The sequence below is a fragment of the Eretmochelys imbricata genome, chromosome 10 (genome assembly GCF_965152235.1).
Source record: "Eretmochelys imbricata isolate rEreImb1 chromosome 10, rEreImb1.hap1, whole genome shotgun sequence".
NCBI lineage: Eukaryota > Metazoa > Chordata > Testudines > Cheloniidae > Eretmochelys > Eretmochelys imbricata.
The window spans coordinates 10,304,715-10,325,203 of NC_135581.1; the positions used below are offsets into that span (position 1 = coordinate 10,304,715).

At 42.3% G+C, this 20,489-nt stretch overlaps 1 protein-coding gene across 1 annotated transcript in view; it reads right to left on the bottom strand.

Annotated features, from left to right (window-relative positions):
- The window catches only part of SDK1 (sidekick cell adhesion molecule 1), a 638,385-nt gene that overhangs the window by 23,683 nt on the left and 594,213 nt on the right, over positions 1-20,489 (bottom strand). The window contains exons 36-40 of the mRNA XM_077828174.1: positions 11,858-11,973; positions 10,341-10,527; positions 8,721-8,858; positions 3,340-3,501; positions 1,920-2,045 (exon numbers count right to left, since the gene is read on the bottom strand). Of these exons, the coding sequence (XP_077684300.1) occupies positions 1,920-2,045; positions 3,340-3,501; positions 8,721-8,858; positions 10,341-10,527; positions 11,858-11,973 (729 nt within the window). The remainder of the gene's footprint in view (positions 1-1,919; positions 2,046-3,339; positions 3,502-8,720; positions 8,859-10,340; positions 10,528-11,857; positions 11,974-20,489) is intronic.

Genomic DNA, 20,489 nt, shown 5'->3' on the forward strand with positions numbered 1-20,489 from the left:
GGTCCTAACTGATGAGTTTGGGCTTGGGCCAGTAGTTGGGTCAGGTGACTGAATATCTGATGATGGCAATCTGGGGATGAGGCTTCCTATAAGAGTGGGTCTGCTCCCTTAGCCAGAGGGAAAATAGGGACTAAGAAAGACCTAGGGGAGGTCTCTTCAGAGAAGCCCAGAGTCTGAGATAAATCTGACAGTACCTTTGCTTTGAGTGATTTGGGGAGGTGAGAGAGCTGGATTTGAAGTCCTGACACCAGGGTAATGGGGGAGATACACCTGCAAGGAGGCTGTTGCGGGGATTCAGTGGGGACCAAGGTCAGAGAGGAGTGGGAAAGAGGCTCTCCCCAATAGCCAGAGGAGAAGGCCTGGCTGGAGCTACCTGCAGTGGGGTCAGGAACAAAAACTTTAAGAGGGTCAACAGCTTTAAGAAGCTTGGCTTGAAGAAATGCTAGGCAGCAGGAACTGGGTTGTGGAAAGAACTGGTGAGACCAGTAAGGGGCTGAAGAGACAATGGAGGGGGAGAGGTAATTTGTTTTAGTTTAATATAACATTTAAACTGCACTGTTTTAATAAACCACCCCACCCAAGATGAGCTGTTGCTCAACTCACAGAAGTCTGGGTGCAGTTATTGGGAAGCCCAAGAAGGGGAAACTGAGGCAGCAGCAAGGCCCAAACCCAGTCCACTTAAGGCCTTGTTAAACTTGGACACTCCAATCCTTGAAGAATGTGCGCATTTTATTAGTTTTGTTTGAAAACCATGATCAAGGTTGAGTCCTTGAAAATAGGAAAAGGTAATGGAATCACAGTGGAACGCTGGAATTCATGAGGGAAGCCTATATCCCTAGGGCTGAAGATCACAATAATTCAGCCTATGGTTTAGCTAATCAGTACTGGGAGAGTGCCAACGAAAAACCTTAGTGGAATTCCATCGGTGGCACTCCTCTCTCTGACACAGGTCTGAATTAACATCCAGCATTAGTTAGAATGACACGGCTGAAGGTGCCATCTGCCAGAGCAGATACAAAAATGAGGCTTTGACCCCTTATATGGTGTGTCTAAACTTGGAATTCGGGGCTTGAGGAGACATACCCACGCGAGCTCTCATTGAGTTAGCGCACTAAAACCAAAATGTAGCCACATCAGTGCGAGTAGAGGGATGGATAATACGTGCCTATCAGAGACCCTAAGCATGTATCTGGGGCGGCTAGCCTGTTGTGCTGCTGTGGCTACACTCTAACTTTAGGGCGAGCATGGGGATGTCTCCCCCCAGCTCTAAGTGCAGACGTACCCATAGTCAATAAAGATCCCATGACATAATAACTTTGTTGTCTTGATCACATTCCTCCTGTAGAATGAATCGGAGATGTTGTTATTCTGTACGTCCACTGCAAAAAGCCATGTTTTCTTACTGATCCAGGATAGCTGCTGCATTCTGCCCAGAAGAGGTGTATTTCAGTGGTGGATCTGTGATCCTCAAACATACAGTTTGCAAAGTGCTTGAGGATCCTTCTGCATTAAAGGGACTGCATACATGTCCATTATTTTAAATTATGAATAACATCAGTTCCTTAACTGGCAGCTTTGTTGGTGACATATGAGGAAAAATGGCACAGTACTCATGGCAATTTTCTGTGACTATTTCCAAGCAGGAGGAAATATGACCATTAACATAGTTCCTATTTTTGCCTTCTGTAAACATATTGCTATGTAAAAACACTTGGTGGTGGGCATTTAGAAAAGAAGAGCTGTGTCTTTCTTATCTTTCTTCAAAAGGTCCCATTCCTCTGCTTCATGGACAAATAAATTCTTCCAAACTATTACACTGTGGCTAGGACTATGGTGTGGACTAAAGGGAACAAGTTCCCATCACCAAATCCTGTCCACGTTTTATGGATTTTTTTTTCCTCAGCAGTAGTTCCTCCTACCTGATGACCGTGCCTCTATGATGTAGCCAGTTGTGGGTTTGTCCCCTGAATCTCCCTCAGTCCACTGCAGAGTCAGCCCAGAAGCAGATTTTGTAGCCAGAATTTCCTGAGGGGAACCAGGAGACCCTAAGGGATGAGACCAGAATAGCAAATATCAGGGGGTGTGAGAGTTGATCACATTATACTTTGTAACATCTTCAGAAATATGCACATAAAAACCACACACAGAAGCCAAACATATACACAGGGTAAACCAGTTTAATAGGGTGCTGGCCCAAATCTCCCCCGGTTCGAGCACCACAGATTAAAATATCAGCTGCTGGGTTTTACAGGGGTACCCACATCAACTAAGCAGACCAAAAAAAAAAACACCCCAAAACAAAAAACCCTGTACTTTCACCACTTACATCTTTGCAAACATCTGCATATTATCCCTGGTATTCCTGCCTACAGAGTCACCCCAGCACCATCCCTGGAAACTCAGAGAGCAGCAGCAAAGACACGCTACCTGTTCAGTCATTCACTACCATGTCATTCACACGTCCGACCAGTAGTTATAATGCCTGTGATGTGAGCATGAGGATGAGTTAAACTGCAGCATCATGCATCACCATCGCATTCACATGGTGCAGAAGGTATTTCAAGAACATTATAACTGTTGCACAAACATTATAGGAGAGCTATTTATGATCATATAGCACCTTCAAAAGATGAGATCACAAGGGAGGGGTGCAATGAGAGAGGTGGAGGGTAGCTTCTGTTTGATTAAGAGGGCAGGGAGACACAAAATAGAATCGTGCATGAATATTGCACAGATGCTTTAAGGACTACCAGTCCGGCAGAGATCATTGTAAGACTTTAATTTTTCTTGCTGTAAACATAATGATTAAAATGAATCATCTGTTTAACAACAAAAAATCTTGGTGCACAAACCAACAAGTCAGGGAGTCTGAAGTTAAGCCTGCTGTTCCTCACTCTTTGCATATGGCTAATATATTCATGTGTGTAAGCCAAAGCATAAAGACACAAGGGAATGTTTCTGAACTCTCACCAGTTTTACACCCAGGAAACACCATTGATTTATATTGGGTTAATTCAGGTCTGAATCAGGAGTGTGATCAGTGCAATCAGAATCAGGACCATGCTGTCAAGGAACACCTTTGAATTCCCTTGGCTAGTCAGTTTGTCTTTCAGTTTATTTGCACAGGTTTTTGCAGTCAGACTTTCTGGATTTCATAAAAAAGGAAAAACGTTTTTCATGGAATGTTATGAACCCACTAAATCATGCCTAGAGCCCTTGTGACTCAATTCTTCCTCGGACTGGAAATGTATTTGCACATACACTGTATTACTCCCTGCTGTTGGACTGAATTAATATAATTGGCTCTGGTCTGTTGCATGTTGCTAAGGTTGCACTTACCCTCTGCTGGCCCAGCTGTGATGTTGGCTTGTAGCTCAGGTCCATAGGTGATGGTTCTGGCTTGCACTCTGAATAGGTAGGTCACCCCCTTGGTGAGATCTCGGACCTTTAACCAACGCTGCCAATTTCCTTTTATGTCCACAGTCACTACCTTACTCACCCCTGGAGTAGCCATCAAGATGAAAAATAAGAGAGAGCCTCAATGCAAAAAAGGAATTGAGCAGAGCTTATCATGTCTAGATAAGTGAAATTATCTCACAGTTTGCTAAGAAAGTATTTCTTACAATTAGTGGGAGTTTAAATAGTGATAATAGCCAATTTTCAGCACAAATAAGTGTAATTAGAGTTTAAGCTTGATAAGTGGGTGCTGACAAGAAAAAAACCTTACAACACAACTGGGAAATTACCATGAGACTATACGCAACCTCACTAATTACGCTGGGAAAAAAGGATGAGGTAAATGAAGGGGATTGCAAGCGGCACAGCTCTTCCTAAGCCAGAGCTTCTCTGTGTGGTGTCTCTTTGCCATGTAGCTTGCAACACTAGTCCAAGCAAAAAAATACTGTGCCAGATTCATCTTTGCCCTGCACCTTGTACTTTCATTTACACCAGTGTGAAGTGAGTGCACCATGGGTATAAACAGTTACCATGACTCAGTAGTGTTTTACACTGAAGTAAATGATCACAGAAGATGCACTGCAGTGGTGAATCTCATCAGCTGCATTATTATTTAACGGGACAGTGAGATCCTCCCCCCTGTTCAAGCCTCTTTAGGCCAGGGGAAAAGGGCTGGAGTAGCATAAAGGGGCCCTAAAAGTCATGGCTTGGTCTGAGAAGAATTCCCTCAGTAGAGGCACAGTGGGGTAGAAACATGAGGCTGTCTTCCAAGGACCTCCTCACAAGCCATGGCATAAGGGGTGGATCCCCAGGTGCAAGACCGGCTATGGGAGTGATGTGTCAGGGGTGGCGCTGTAGCATGCAGCACTGAAGAGATTCTGGGCAGCACTACGGCCCACAGCCCCAGGAGGTTGTCATAGCTGAGACAGATCCTCAAGATTGTCAGAGTTGCACTGAGGGACTCTCCCGCTCCTGGAGGAGCCCAGGATCAAGAGGGCGCAAATGTGACTTAAAACTACTTCAGTGGCGCATTCTCCAGCGCTGCGATTTCTGTGCTGTGATTTGTAGAGCCTTACCCTATATTCTATACACACACACATTACTTTAACTATGTTACTGTCATCTCTTTGGATTAAGCCTGCAAGAATTTAAAGGATTCAATTTACTTTTCACTCTTTATGCAACACTTTCTTTCACGTGCATTCCTCTCTCATAGAACAATGAAAATCAATTCAGTTTCTTTCACTAACATTTAGAGTCAGTTTCACATTCAGGTTCTCAATGATGCCCTATGTACGTTGCAAAACTGCAGAGGCGTGATTATTTGAAAACAACTGTTTTCACTGGAATATTCTAATATAATTACATGGAAACATTTCTTAAATTTTGTACAAGTTGTTTTACAAAATTTTGGGGCTAATCTGAGTTGACAACGTTCTTTTAATATTTGCCAGTGAAATAAATGTATGTAGCCCTTTCCAGACAAATAAGAGAGGTTGCTCTCTCAGGAGGAGTGTACTAGTTTTGCAGTATTCAGGGAAATACATTATGAATAGAATTTCCAGTTTTTGATGTAAAGTTTATGCAAATTATCATCCATTTTCAAGATGCAGTTGTACTAGTTAAATTAAAAAATGTTTTCCAAAGGGTTTTTGATCAAAATTTCATCCCAATTACAACTTCCTATTCAAAGAATCCTTTCTTATTTAAAAGAGAAAAAGCTCTAAGCTGCAAAACTTCTCCCTCTACATCTAGGTATATTATTTAATTTCTCAGTGACAAATGTGGAGACATAATCCAGCAAAACACTGAAAAGCAAGAACCTCTGAAATTTCAAACAAGCTTTTCAACCCCTCCCACCCTTAAACTGTGAAAAAAGGCTCCAGGGTAGTTTTGTTGTCAGTTATTGGTAAAACATAAAATTGTACATGTCTAAATATGAATGATGTGGAGAAGACAGCACTAGAGAAGAGACTTTAGGAAGAAGGTTTTAAATGGTGCTTAGAGCACAGTAAGAGAGAGGTTGTTCCAAGTCCTACGAGAAAAGGCAAAAATCATGAGTTGGAAGAGGAGACAAAGAAGACAGATTTAGGGAGGAGGATTTGGTAGCATTCAGTGTACAAGTGGGGCAGCCAGAGAAGGGGAAGACAGCACAAACAGACATGGTAGGGAAGAGCAGAAAATGGTGAAGATAAGCGTGAGTGGGTTAAACTAGATGCACAAGGAGAGAGAGGGATCTGAGAAGTAGAACAGAGGAAGGGAAAATGATTTATTGCTATCAAATATGGAGATGAGAGGGTGTTCCTGGAGTCTCATTTTTCCTTGTCCCCCCTACATTGTAATTGCCATCCATGCCAACTAGTTAAAAGGGAAGACAACAAATACTGAAACAAAAGTTCAGGATAATCCAGAGAGTATTTTCACAGATATACTGTGAAACACAGTACCCAGACACACACATCACACATTTCTTTTTATTTTCAGCAATTGGATCTCCAACACCAGAGCATGAACTTTTCTTTCTTGGCCAACTGTGAGCGAAAGGGGACAACACATCTACAAGGAATGGATTCTGGTGGATCAAGGGGCATTTGAGGCTGCAGTCCTCTTGCAGCTCCTTCTGTTCTCTCCAGCATCCAGCTGCACATGAATTGGGTCCCTGATGACCACTTTTTAGGTGGTGCTTTTAGCTTGGACTTTACCCGTCCCATGTTGCTGGAATCCTGAGGGCAACTCTGAACTCTGTGAATTGCCCATTCAAGGGCCTCTGAACTGGTTAAGTACTTGGGTAGCTCCAGAAATTTTTAGCAGGTATATTTTTCATGAAGGTTCATCCATTTGTGCTCCTCCACTGTACACAGTAATGGCAGCTGCATAATATCCCTTTACCCTGACATCCATCACCAGCAACTGATCAGACACACCGTTTTTGCCATATCAGTAATCCATCTAGTCTGATATCCTGTCCCCAGCAGAAGCCAGAATCTGATGCTTCAGAAGAAGGCAATCCCTTCACAAGTAATGCAGCTGCCAAGTGTGCAAATCTGTAGATGTTGGGCAGGGAAGGGGGAAATTCCTTCCTGACTCTACAAGCAATCAGATTATACGCTGAAGCATGAGATTTGATTGACTGCTGAGAAAGCCCAACTGCTTTCATGAAAGAACTATTTCAGTACTGGACAAGAGTACTTGCAACACTAATATTTCCACATAAAAGATGGATTCCCTTTAAGTTTTATGTATGAGAGAATAAGAAGCAGGAGAACTCCAAGGTATCTGAATGTCCTTTATGCCCTGTCCACATTTCCTGGTCAGAATTATGCATCCGTTCTGCACTAGCTCTTCATGCTGAAACTCTACAAAGGGTGAAAGTGCTTTTATTCTCCTGCTTTCATTTCTGAGTATGACTTTCCCCATGCACAAGACATGGAAAGTCAGCTATAAAGAAATACTTTATTCCTTACAGCAGAAACAAATGCTAGTGATTGATACCCTTATTTCTTCTGAAAGAAGTTTAAAATGGATTGGCAATGGTTGAAATTACTCGACCCGCTATCACTCTGCCAAAGCTAGACATCCTATTGAACTACTAGAAATGTATCAGGAATATAAAAAATATTAATATCTCCCTCCCTAAACATTTTAATCTTCTCTAAATCATCTTTAGAATGATTTTACATTTGTTTTCAGAGAGATTGCCAATTCCTTCTCTGCCGATCTTCTGGCAAATTAATAATGCATTTGTGACTGTCATACTGTCGTCAGGTGGGATTATATCTAGTGCTGGGTTAAAAATGCAATTTGAAAACTCAGTAGAAACACACAGATACAATGAAATCTCTACCACTGCCATTCTCCTCTTCTAAAGTGGTCACGGTGCCACTGAAAGCTAACACACGATGCCAATAAGACCCTTGTTTTATGATACAAATGATATAGTTCACCAGCAGCAACACAAATGGGACTCAGTGAGGGGTATTCTGTGGCAAGGCCCATGCTGCAGTTTTGGGATGAAGCGCAGGGAGACAATCAGGACACGAATATGTTGAGTTTCCTATTCTGCCACAGAGAGTAACAATGGCAGTGTAATGGCTTTTCAAGCCACTCAAGAACACGCTGAATACATCTTTGCAGGGAAATGAGAGAGGATGGAAAAAAGCTGTATTCCACAGTTTTATAGTTTACAGAGCAGTTTTAGCAAAGTAGGAACACCCACATTTGCCCCAACCACCCATGTCCACATGGCTACTGTCAAAGCTCCAGGCTGGCACCCCCTCTTGGCCACTCACCAGACTGCTGTGAGGGGACACAGCTGCTGGATCCCATGTGTGTTCAGTCTCTGGAGTCTGAACAGAGCTCTGAACACTGTCTCTGTCTTGGCGTCCCCAGGCATACTCTCAGGGTGCCTATTCTCTATCAAACACCCACTCCTGAGAGTTTAGACCATGCGATCCACTGCCCAGTCCCTGGAACCAGAGCAGGCCTCACACTCCCCCCCAGCTTAAACACACCTTCTCCCTGAATCTCACCGAAGGTGTGAGCCTTCTGGGTTCCAGTTTAACTCTCTCAGGGGCACACAATCAGGTGTAGTGTACAAAACAGACAGACTTTGCACAGGACCCAAACACAGCGTTACTCTTTCTTTAATAGCAGGAGAAGTACACAAATCTATACCAAAATAATACTTGCAATAAAATAATAAAAATAGTAAGTGAACAAAGTGATTCCAAGTCCGTGCTCGAGCATCTGCACTGCAATGTAAACCTGGGCTTACAGTCACCGAACTCAGGTCTCACAGCTATGCTAACACATCATTACTACACTATGAGCTGCAAAACGACAGGCCCTAGACCCGAGTGCCAGAGGGACTTGGGCTGTGACCCACCCTCCTAGCAAGGCCCTAGGATCAGGGTCCTCAGTGCTCGCTGACCCGAGTCAGATTGATTTGTACATGGATGAAAGGGGTGCTTGGGCTCAAACTGGAGTCAGAGCCTGGGCTTAATGCGCAGTGTAGACATACCTAGAAAGACCACAGAGAGGCAACTAGCCCTACATTCAAAATGGATTTTGCAGCTTAGTAAAGATACACACACAGAGTTCATAATTTCACAAAGATTTCATAAAGAGCACCCACACTTTTCCTAAATTGTCACAGCTACATGTAGAGCATGGATGGAGAAGAATGGCAAGCTGGACAGAGATAAAAGACATGATGGTGCTTTTTTCCCTAGCCTGAATATATAGGTTCTTTAGGGCTTACTTACCCTGGACTGGTGCCAAGGGCTCATACACCACTCGATAACCCTGCAGGATTCCATTTGCTGCCGTCGGCTCTCCCCAAGACACATTGAGTGTCGTGCAAGTGATTTCTGAGAATGCCAAGAAGCTAGGAGCGCTGGGAGCTGAAAGGATTACAAACACACTGAACTGCAGCAGGAATATTTATTCTGATATACGTATTATGAAATGGTATATATTACCAAGTGTGAATCTAAAGGAAATAAGATGAGAACATGATTTATCGACAGCATCAGGTCTTCCTGTAATTGACTGGAAATATAAAAAGTGTTCTAAAATCAGCAGACACTAAATTGCAAAACTGAAATTAAACAGGCTAGGAAGAGGAAATGACAAAGATGAAGAACGAATGACATAAGAGAACAGCAGAGAGCTTCATTTCCAAATGACTGCATCACCAGGACGGTGAGAATGCCTTTTCTACAACCTTTTTGGGATTGGAAAACATAAAAATGAGTCAGGGAAAAACATCAAAAACTTAGGGATTCTGGTACAAGTGGTTAAGTGGCTGTATGTGAATTGAACACACAAGATACCCAAAGTGCATGTGCTGGTCAGGTCTGTACTCAAGTATATTGTTTGTATCTGTGCATGCAAATCCCCAGCTTACGTGCATGCATCAGCATTCACATGCTTTCATGTTGGGGGTCTCAGTTTGACTAAGCAGCCAAACTTTTGATATGGAGTTGTTGGCCTGCAAATCTTGTGCACACGGATGGCATTTTCTGTTATCCCAGAGCACAGGGACTGTTACTGTGTGCTGCTTGCTGCAGCCCTTTGCCACTGCATGGTGGAGAGAGGCCAGCCTGGCCCTGAGGGTTTAAATGGTGCACGGTGCCTTGTGTGTGCTCTCTGCACTGGGGTGAATTTCATTCTCAATCCTGTGCAACAATCTTCAGTTTCAGATGGGGATGTAGACTCCCATTGCGGAATATCAGTTTCTTTGCTAGTAATGTGACCCAAAGAGAACCAGAGGGCATTGTATAGTCTTCCCCAGTGATAAAAAAGTGAGGGTTCAGAGGCAGAAAGACAATAAGAGGGAGTCTGCTGTTGGTGCACACTCCCTCACAGAACCTAATGACTACGGAACATCGATAGAATACGTGTCCCTCTGGGACCAGCATCTCCAGCACAGATATTACTTACTGTAGTTGTACATAATGCCAGAGGCCCAATAAAAAACAAAAAGACATGACTCTTCTCTCGCATGGTTTTATCAGTGTATCTCCACTTCCTACAACTACGTTACTCCTAATTTACTCCAGTGGTAAGATCAGAATCAGGTCCATAGCCTTTTGTTGGACCAGTTTGTGACAGAGATTCTATTGCTATCCCAGCCTGTTCTACTTCATATTGCAGCATCAATTCTGAAATCCCTTCCCAAAGGGTTGACTCTGATTCGATCCAAATTGTTTGCCTAACCATAATAACAATACAATATAATAATTTACCCAATGATCAGATCTAAAACACAACCATCCTATAGCTCTGTATTTTGTTTCCTCAGACACACAGATGAACAGTTATATGATCATTATCTCTAAACAGGTTAAACTGTGGTTTGGAACAGAAAAATAATCTCATACCAGCCTGGTGAGTCCTGCCCTGCCTGGGGCTGCTTCTTGGTCCATCGCCTGCTGCATTGAAGGCAGATATGCAGACCATGTATTTGGTGTGGCTGGTCAGATTTTTCAGCCGAACTGTTGTCTCTGTGAGGAAAAGGACCTTCACTTTCTCAGTGTCATTCTGGATGTCCATCTCCCAGTAATAAATCTGTTAAGAACAGAGAGATGTTGAAGTCAATCCTGCACTCAGATTACAGTCTCATTGCGATGCAGGCTGTAAAACAGGTACTCTTGTTTCCCCATGACCAGTAAGACGTTGGCAGTTTTAGCTTTGGACCATTCAGTTATGGGGTATAATAGTATTATTCACTCTTTGCCCAATCCTGAAGGCTTTATTTTATTTTTACTGAGGAAAACTCCCCTTGGGTTCAAAAAGAGTTTCCTGAGAAAGGCCTTTTAAAAATAGTGTACAGACAATGTGACATGGCCTAATGACATTAAATAAGACCTTCCAGAACACAGGAATAAGTGGCCAGGTACCAAACCATTCTCAGGTGTGAGTTGCCCATGAGTGCTGGCATTCTGGTATGGCTACAAACTACACAAGAAAGTCCTTAGTCCCAGACACAGATCCACCTCCTCTGAAAAAGGCTCTCTCTTTAGCTTTCATGTAGGTACTTCCCCCCGATTCCCCTTTTCTCCCATACTTATCCTGCAGCCACACAATTTAAACTCCAGAGATGATGATTCCAATAGGCTACCTCCAGAGCCATTGGTAGCACGGCTTGTGGATAGGCCTAGGCATAAAGTCAGGGCCGAGCCAAGAGTCTACCTTGGCTCGACAAGCTAAGCTATTAGAACTATCTATACACATACAAGAGGGAAAATGTATAAATTGATATATAACATTGCTTGCTATGGCCAAGACGTAATGCCAGATTATTCTCTCTCACTGGCTCGGCTTTCCTTCACTTGCAGACCTAGATACATGGAGAAAGGCAGAGCCAGACACTGAACTCAAGCCAACCTCCAGCGTTTGTAGTCTTGCCCACTTCCACTCTCAAAGGGTCTTCTCCCATCTGGAGAGACAAAACAAGATGGTTCTGCAACGTGCCTTGTGTTTCTGCAAACCAAGTGCAATAAATACTAATGTTTAATTTTGTTAAAAAGTTAAGGACATGAAATAAACTCTCTGAAATCTGACATGGCTCATTCTTACAGCTCGGAGAAAGTTATAGATTTCCTGATGTCTCATAACAGCTGTCAGTTCCCACCCCCACTTTTCCTGTGCCTTTGGTATTTGGAGCAGACATGTTGCCTGCCTACACTGAGCTCCCCAACTCTCTGTATGCACTGAATTTCCATTGAACAGAAGTACCCTCTTCTCTTTGTCTCTGCCTCATTCTCTCTCCCTCTGGTTTTGGGACATAATGCCATGTTCATTACTGTAGCCTGAGTATTGCTTTAGTTTGCCTCATGCAGCAAAGGTAATTCTGAAGCCAAGTGAGATAATGAAAGCAGCAGGAAAAAGTTATTGCCTTGTAGCCTTGTATGTTCCCATTTTGGCTGTCGACAGGAGGTGGGTCCCAGGTGATCTCTAGCTGGCTCGCAGTAAGAGCATCTACTTGGATGTTCTGTGGGGCCATTGCTGGTGCTAGAGAGAGAGACAGTAAGAGAAGGAAATAAGGAGAATTAATAGTGACAAGCAGAACTAAACTGATATCCAAGTTGTACTTTTCCATTTATGGAGTAACCAGGTTAGTCTCTTCGTTTATGCCACAAGTGAGCTAAGAAACAGAATCAGCTTTAAATCCATCTAACACCGCAGAGAAGTCTCAGATAAATACTTGCAGTGCGTGTGGAATGAGAATCACTTGGGCCTCTTGGAGGTGGCTGTGTTCTCTGTCTCATACAGACCAGCTGAGCACACTCAGTCCACCAGGCAGTTCTTTAAGAAGAAAATGGCAGAGAAAAATCTCCTTATGTGTGTTCATCTAAGCTTCAAAGGCAAATGTTTGATGGTGACTTTGCCTTCCTGAATGGCCAATTGGTGAAGATAAACATATAGAGAAGTAGCTCAGGTTTCCCCAACCTTTCTCCTTAGCAAGAGTCACTATAATGTCCTGTTTATGCTATTGCAGTTTGCTGCCATGAGGCTCAGACAACTGGGGCTGCAAACACAAAAAGCAAGAGGAGTGCATCTTTAAAAGACTCGCATCTTTAAAATTATCTCCAGAACACTTTAGAAACAAACCAATGAAAGTAACATTTTCTGTACAGTAAATGGATTTTGATACAGTGAAATCAAAACTAAAAAGTATCTTCAAATATAAACACAGACTGGAATTGCGTCTCTTTCTGGCTGAATGTGTAATTTATTCACATGCTTGCCATTTCTCCTCCTGTGTACTGCACCATACCAGAAAACTAATCTCTCCTCTTTGTGCGCACCTGGGACACACAATCTTTTCCCTTTGCTGTGATCCAGCTCAATGCAAGTGAAACTTCTTCCCAAGTGACGGGTGGGGATGGTCTGTTTCCTAGATCCTCTGTCTTAGCCTACAGCAGCTCTTAACAAACAGCATGTTCTGGTTACAGAAAAGATGTCTAAACATGTCCTGTTTGAGCTCCCAAAATGGGAAGGAGAGGGCAGAGCATAAAACAATACCACTCCTACCTTCTCCTTGTGCATGTGCAGATGGTACGGCAACCTTTGCCCACAGTGTCTGAGCTTCCTGCCCATTTATAGGTTGTAAATAGAAGTGATAAAATATTCACCACCCGAGTAAGATAGCCCTGGTTATCTGTTCCTCTAGAGAGCTCTTTCTTTAGAATGAATGACCTTCATAAGTCAGACTCTCCCTATACCCGCCTGCCTTCCAGGGTTATAAAATAAAATAGTAATTAACACCCACTCAGCCTGACACCAACTATTTATTTTGTTCTAACTGTGTGGTTTCTATATTATCACTGCCCACCCTGCCGTTAATGGAAATGTTAATAACCAGCGCCAGGTTGTTGTGACAGATGCTTGGGCTCATTATCAGAAATTCTTATTTACCGCTCCATTAAACGACAGAATCGCACAAAAAAGCCACAAAAACAATTCAATCAAAACTAACTGGAGGTATTTTAACAGTCACATTAATAATCCAAAACATAAATAAAGTTAATGTCTTTTGCCTGTTTGCCATCGGCAACCCTACTGCAAAATTATTGTTGTACAATTAAAATGTGTGAAAGGCAAAATTGAGCAGGGTCATTATCCTGGTGCTCAGTTAAAACTGTTTGCTTATTATTATTTTTTAGTGTTTTTTTTCAGTTGGATATGTCAAATGCAGGAGGTGAGAATGGCTATAAATAAAACACAAGCTGGGCTTGTTTAGTCAAGTGAACTCATCTAATTGCTGCTCTGCAATCCAACCCCTCTTCCAGATTTCACTGGTAATGTGAACATAGCATCGTGAAGCTGCACTGAACATAGCCATCAGCTTGCTGCTACCTTAGTGAGCTTGCTGCTACCTTAGTTCTGAAACTCTCAGATGTGGAGGGCTTTATAGCACACATCAGAGCACACAACTGTATTCTTATACAATAGAAACCTGCAAATACATCTTCGAGATCTGGCGATGACGACATATTGGGGAAAACAGAAATATGCATAACCACAGAGAAAAACAGATCTGTTTTACCATCTACTTTTGTCCTACGTAGTGACACAACTGGATGTATTGTACTGACAGAGAGATTGTACTTTGAGGCCATATCTACACTAGCATTCTTCTTCAAAATCCCAGTGCTGGGCTAGAACCAGTGCAGTTCCTATGCTGCAAACAACAGTCGGAGAGCTAGCGTGCACAGGCTCCTGCCATTTTAACCGTGTCATGTAACTCTTTTCAGAGCATGTCTAGACAACACAATGTTTAAAAATGCCAGTGATCATTCCATCCCGACGCTCCTATTTATAACCCCAGAATCCTGATGACATGCAAATTATGTTTGGTTTGGTGCCATATGAGTCTGTCTCGCTATCGAACTTTCAAACTCAGATGCTTCACTCTCCCTACATGCACAGATTTCCTGTTGAAATAAACAGGGATAGCAGAATAGTGCTGTGCATGCCTGATGCTCTGCAGACAACATATTACATTAGGGGCAAAGTGAAATATTTTAAAAAGAATGAAACACATCCCTAAAATCACTCCTGTTTGAGACCCCAAAACCTTCACTGAATGCATGGGCAGAGTTTACCAGTACAAGCAAACACATTTTAAAGGTGAGCTGAAAGGCCTTTCACCTTCTAGGAATTCAGTTTTTCATAGCTGCTGGCCTCACTAAAACATAAAGCAGAGTGGGAACTGCATCCCTGACATTGGTGTAGGTGTTAGTGACATTATCAACTTTATCAGGAGAGACACAGAACCCTGAGGGCCTGAACTCAGCTCTTGGCTGGTAAAAAGCATTTCAATTCCTTTGAAAAATGTATTTAGTTGTCATTTCTAAGTCTGCACATATATTCTTTTTTGGGATCTCATGTAGCTTTTTGCAAGCGCTTATTTTTGTAATAGGATTTCAGTTTACCTTTGAGGCTGCTGTCTTTAAAAACTCACTCAGCAACACAGAGACAGGGTAAGGAGTTGAATGAGCAGATTGTATAATTAATTAATACAGTAATAATACTAATTATGGATTGGTATGATGCTAATAGAATGGCACAAGGACAGCAAATCAACAATACCACATGGAGACACAAAAAGATGAAAGCTGGAGCCAAAATTTACTAACATGGGTGCCTAAAGTTTGACACCTACATTTGTATTTGGACACCTAAAATGCAAGTGGCCTAATTTTTGTCCCACAGCAAAGTCAATGGGAGCTGCAAGTGCCAATCACCTTTACATAACATGGTGGTTAAAATATGCAGGGGCCAGGCTACAAGAGAGTTCCCTGTATTGTTAGCACTGGTGGAGTGGCACTGGGCCATCACACTGATTTTCAGTAATTGTTGGAACACTGGGGAAGCTCCAGATGACTAGAAGAAAGCTAATGCTGTGCCAGTGCTTCAAAAGGGTAAATAGGACAAGCTCGGTAAATAGACTGGTCAGCCTGACATCAATAGCTGAATAGCTAATACGGGACTCAATGAATGAAGAATTAAAGGTGGGTAATATAATTAACGCCAATCAACAGGGATTTATGAAAAATAGGTTCTGTCAAACTAATTTGATATCTTTTTTGATGAGATTACAAGTTTAGTCAATAAAGGTAACACTGTTGATGCAATATACTTAGACTCCTCTAAGGCATATGACTTGGTACTGCATTATATTTTGATAAAAAAATAGACAGATATAAAATTAACATGCACACAATAAGTGGATTAAAAAGTGGCTAACTGACAGGTCTCAAAATGTAACTGTAAATGAGGAATCATCGAGCAGGTGTGTTTCTAGTAGTGTCTCATGGGGATCAGTTTTTGACTCTATGCTATTTAACATTTTTATCAATAGCCTGGCAGAAAACATTAAATCATGACTGATAAAGTTTGCAAATGACACAAAAATTAGGGGAGCAGTAAATAATGAATAGGACAGGTCACTGACCCAGAGAAATCTGGATCATTTGGTAAACTGGAAGCAAGCAAACAATATGTGCTTTAATATGGCCAAATGTAAAGCTATACATCTAAGAACCAGGAATGTAGGCTGTACTTACAGGATGGGGGACTCCATCCTCGGAAGAAGTGACTCTGAAAAAGACTTAAAAAGAAAAGGAGTACTTGTGGCACCTTAGAGACTAACAAATTTATTTGAGCATAAGCTTCATCACATCCGATGAAGTGAGCTGTAGCTCACGAAAGCTTATGCTCAAATAAATTTGTTAGTCTCTAAGGTGCCATAAGTCCTCCTTTTCTTTTTGCGGATACAGAGTAACATGGCTGCCAATCTGAAACCTGAAAAAGACTTGAAGGTCATGGTGGATAATTAGCTCAGCATGAGCTTCCAGTGTGACACTGTGGCCAAAAGGTCTAATATGATCCTTGGACAAATAAACAGGAGACTATTGACTAGAAGTAGGGAGGTCATGTTACCTCTGTATTTATCGCTAGTGTGAATGCTACTGGAATACCATGTCCAGTTCTGGTGTCCACCATTCAAGAAGGAGGTTGACAAATTGCACAGTGTTCAGAGAAGAGTCATGAGAATGATTATAGGATTGGAAAACATGCCTTGCACTGATTGAGCTCCTTGAGTCTCTCTATTTAGCTTACCAAAGAGAAGGTTAAGGGGTGACTTGATCACAGTTTAAAGTACCTACAAGGGGAACAACAATTTGATAATCTCTTCTATCTAGTAGATGAAGGTACAACAAGATCCAGTGACGGGAAGTTAAAGTCAGACAAATTAAGACTGGAGATGGGGAGCACTTTTTTTTTTAAACAATGAAAGCAATTAGTCATTGGAGCAATTTACCCAGGGTTGTGGTAGAGTCTCCTTCAGTGGCAATTTTTAAAAGACGATTGGATGTTTTTCTAAAAGCTATGCACGAGTTCAAACAGCAATTAATTCAGAGAATCCCTATGGCCTGTGTTATACAGGATGTCAGACTAGATATATGATCACAGTGGGTCCCTTCTGGCTTTACAATCTACTTGAATGATGGGAGAATTACCAAAAAAACCCAACACAACAAAACATTGTTGCATATGTAGCCCAGCATTACTTCTTGTTAGTGTGGAGTGTTACCTCTCAAGGCTGTGTGGCACGTGGAACTTCTCACCAATATGATGTTGCAGTTGGCCTTTCATTTCTTTTCTTAGTGACAGTTGCTATGATGCTTTGTAGCACTCCATAGGCTACAAATCCTTGTGATTTATTGTTTAAACATTAATAACTTTCTTTATGAAATGCACTCTGCCGCTACTGTTGTGTCTGTGATATTTGTGGGTAGCTGAGAATTTTCTCTCTACTTATTTTATTATTGTTTATGTAATGTCAATATTATACAAGGCAATTTAAAGACAAGTATAGGACAAAATCCTTGCCCTCAGGAGCTTGCTTTTTAAACAGATAAATCAGTTAACAGTTGAGGGGAGGGATGCAATGAAACAAAGATGGACTGCAGCATGCTATTTAGCATGATTCTCTTTGATTCCACAAGTTGCAAACAATTCTGTGTTTCTATTTTGCTAACACATCTGATCCTTTTTTATCTAGTGAGCATTATTTATATTTTTCTATTCTTCAATAAGAGCTTGAAATTAACCTGGCTGCTTTAATTCCCTTCTAATCATTAGTTGTATTATGCTAACATCTAGAAGTCAGGATCCCATTGTGTTACAAATTGTACAAACATATAATAAAAAGATATCCACTTGCCTAAAGGTTTTACAGTATAAGACTGTAGAGAACAGGTGGATTAACAAAAATTTAGATGAAGGGGCAAGAGCACAAGGAAGCTATGAGATGATCGAGATCAGCATGACAAGCAGTGGTCACAGCAAACCAGCTGCCTAATTACTGTGGAGTTTTTGCAGGCATCACAACAGAGGAAGGTTTTAAGGAAATAAATTAAAGGAGGACAAAGAGACAGCTTTTCCAATGTTGCAGTACCTCCTCCCATGCACAAGGGGCAGCATGAGAGACAGCGCCAAGATGGTTCTTGGAAAATTTTTGAACTGGGCAATCAAAGCTGGCACCTTCGTGGAATGAAGGTGTGGTATGTCATACTATTTACTGCATCTCCTCCAGCAACACTGATGCTATCACCATAGCTGTGTAACTAGGATGATTCGTTAGTTCATGTTATAGAAACAGCCAGAGATGAAGCAGTTTTTCACTGACAGAATGGGATCTTTTAGAAACAGATGTTCAGAATCTAGAGGATGTTCTCCACTCAATTCTAGCCATTTCAGGTCATTCACATTTTGGGACTAAATTATGTGGTGATGTCCCTCTAAGTACACAAGTTCCATATTAATTTTATATGTGTAATAATATAGACATGCATACACACAGAGTACATATATATTATATCCTTGAATTCTCAAAAATAATACAATTTACAAATATAGGGTCATTTGACCTAAATTGTACACTATTTTCTTATTTGGGTATCAGTTTTTCGCTTCAAAAGGTTGGGAGGAACAATAACAGTCTTACAAACATTAGGTATCTACAAATGAATAGACAGGGTTAAACCCAAAGGCCAAAATCTGCTCTCAGTTGTATCAATGTAAATTAGGATTAACCGCATTAAAGTCAATGGAGTTAAATCCGTGTGAAACTTGTGTAAATGAGCCTTGGTCTATACTATGAGTTTATGTCAGATTTAGCAGTATTAAATCGAATTAACCCTGCACCCATCCACACAACAAAGCCATCTTTTTTGACATAAAGGGCTCTTAAAACCGATTTCTGTACTCCTCCCCAACAAGGGGATTAGCACTGAAATCAACAGCACCATTTTGAATTAGGGTTAGTGTGGACGCAATTAGAAGATATTGGCCTCTGGGAGCTATCCCACAGTGCACCATTGTGACCACTCTGGACAGCACTCTGAATTTGGATGCACTGACTAGGTGTACAGGAAAAGCCCCGGGAACTTTTGAATCTCATTTCCTGTTTGGCCAGGCGAATGATGAGCTCTGCATCGTCAGCTTTGCTGATGACCACCTGTGCATGGTTATCAGCACAGGTGACCATGCAGTCCCAGAATCGAAAAAGAGCTCCAGCATAGACCGAACAGGAGGTAATGGATCTGATCACTGTATGGGAAGAGGAATCCGTGCTATCAGAACTACGTTCCAAAAGACGAAATGCAAAAAAAAATCTCCGAGGCCATGAGGGACAGAGGCTACAGCAGGGACGCAACACTGTGCCGTGTGAAACTTAAGGAGCTCAGACAAGCGTACCAGAAAACCAAAGAATCAAACGAATGCTCCGGGACAGAGCCCCAGACATACTGCTTCTACGCTGAGCTGCATACCATTCTAGGGGGGCCCGCCACCATCACTCCACCCCTGTCCGTGGACTCCGATGATGGGGTACTCTCCGCCATGCCTGAGGATTTTGCAGATGGGGAAGATGAGGAGGAGGAGGACAAGCTTGAGGAGAGCACACAGCACACCGTTCTCCCCGACAGCCAGGATCTTTTTATCACCCTGACTGAAATACCCTCCCAACCCAACAAAGCCAGAGAAGGGACCTCTGGTGAGTGTACCTTTTAAAATATAATACATGTTATAAAAGCAAGTGTTTTTTAATGATTAAGTAGCTCTGAGGACTTGGGATGCATTCGTGGCCAGTACAGCTACTGGAAAAGTCTGTTAACGTGTCTGGGGATGGAGCAGAAATCCTCTAGGATTGCATTGGCTACTTGCATCAATGATTGCATTGGCTACTTGCATCACAGCAACCCCCACAATAGATTTGCCCACTCCAAATTGATTACCGACTGACCGGTAGCTGTCTGGTGTTGCAAGCTTCCACAGAGCTATTGCCACTCGCTTGTGAACTGTGGGGGCTGCTCTCATCTTGGTATTCTTGTGCTTCAGGGCATGAGAAAGCAAGTCACACAGTTCCATAAAAGTGCCCTTACGCATGTGAAAGTTTCCAAGCCACCGGGAATCATCCCAAACCTGCAACATTATGCAGGCCCAGAATCGGTGTTCCATGGCATGAGCCTGCCCCAGTGATACCATGATCTCCAAATTGGACTGCGGTTTTAGAGAAATATGAGTTCATGTCCTCATCACCGCACTGCTGTCTCCTCGTCGCCTGGTTTTTCAGATGCTGGTTCTGCATAAACTGCACAATAATGCGCGAGGTGTTTACAATGGTCATAACTGCTGCGGTGAGCTGAATGGGCTCCATGCTTGCTTTGCTATGGCGTCTGCATGGGCAATCCAGGGGAAAGGGCGCAAAACGATTGTCTGCCGTTGCTCTGACAGAGGGAGGGGCGACTGACAACATAGCTTACAGGGTTGGCTTACAATGAATTAAAATCAACAAAATGGGTGGCTTTGCATCAAGGAGAAACAGAATGACCCCTCAAGGATAGAACTCAAAACCCTGGGTTTAGCAGGCCGTTGATTTCACGGAGGGAGGGAGGAAGAGAGAAAATGAATACAAAACAAATCTGGTCTATTTCTTGTTTTGATCCACTTCA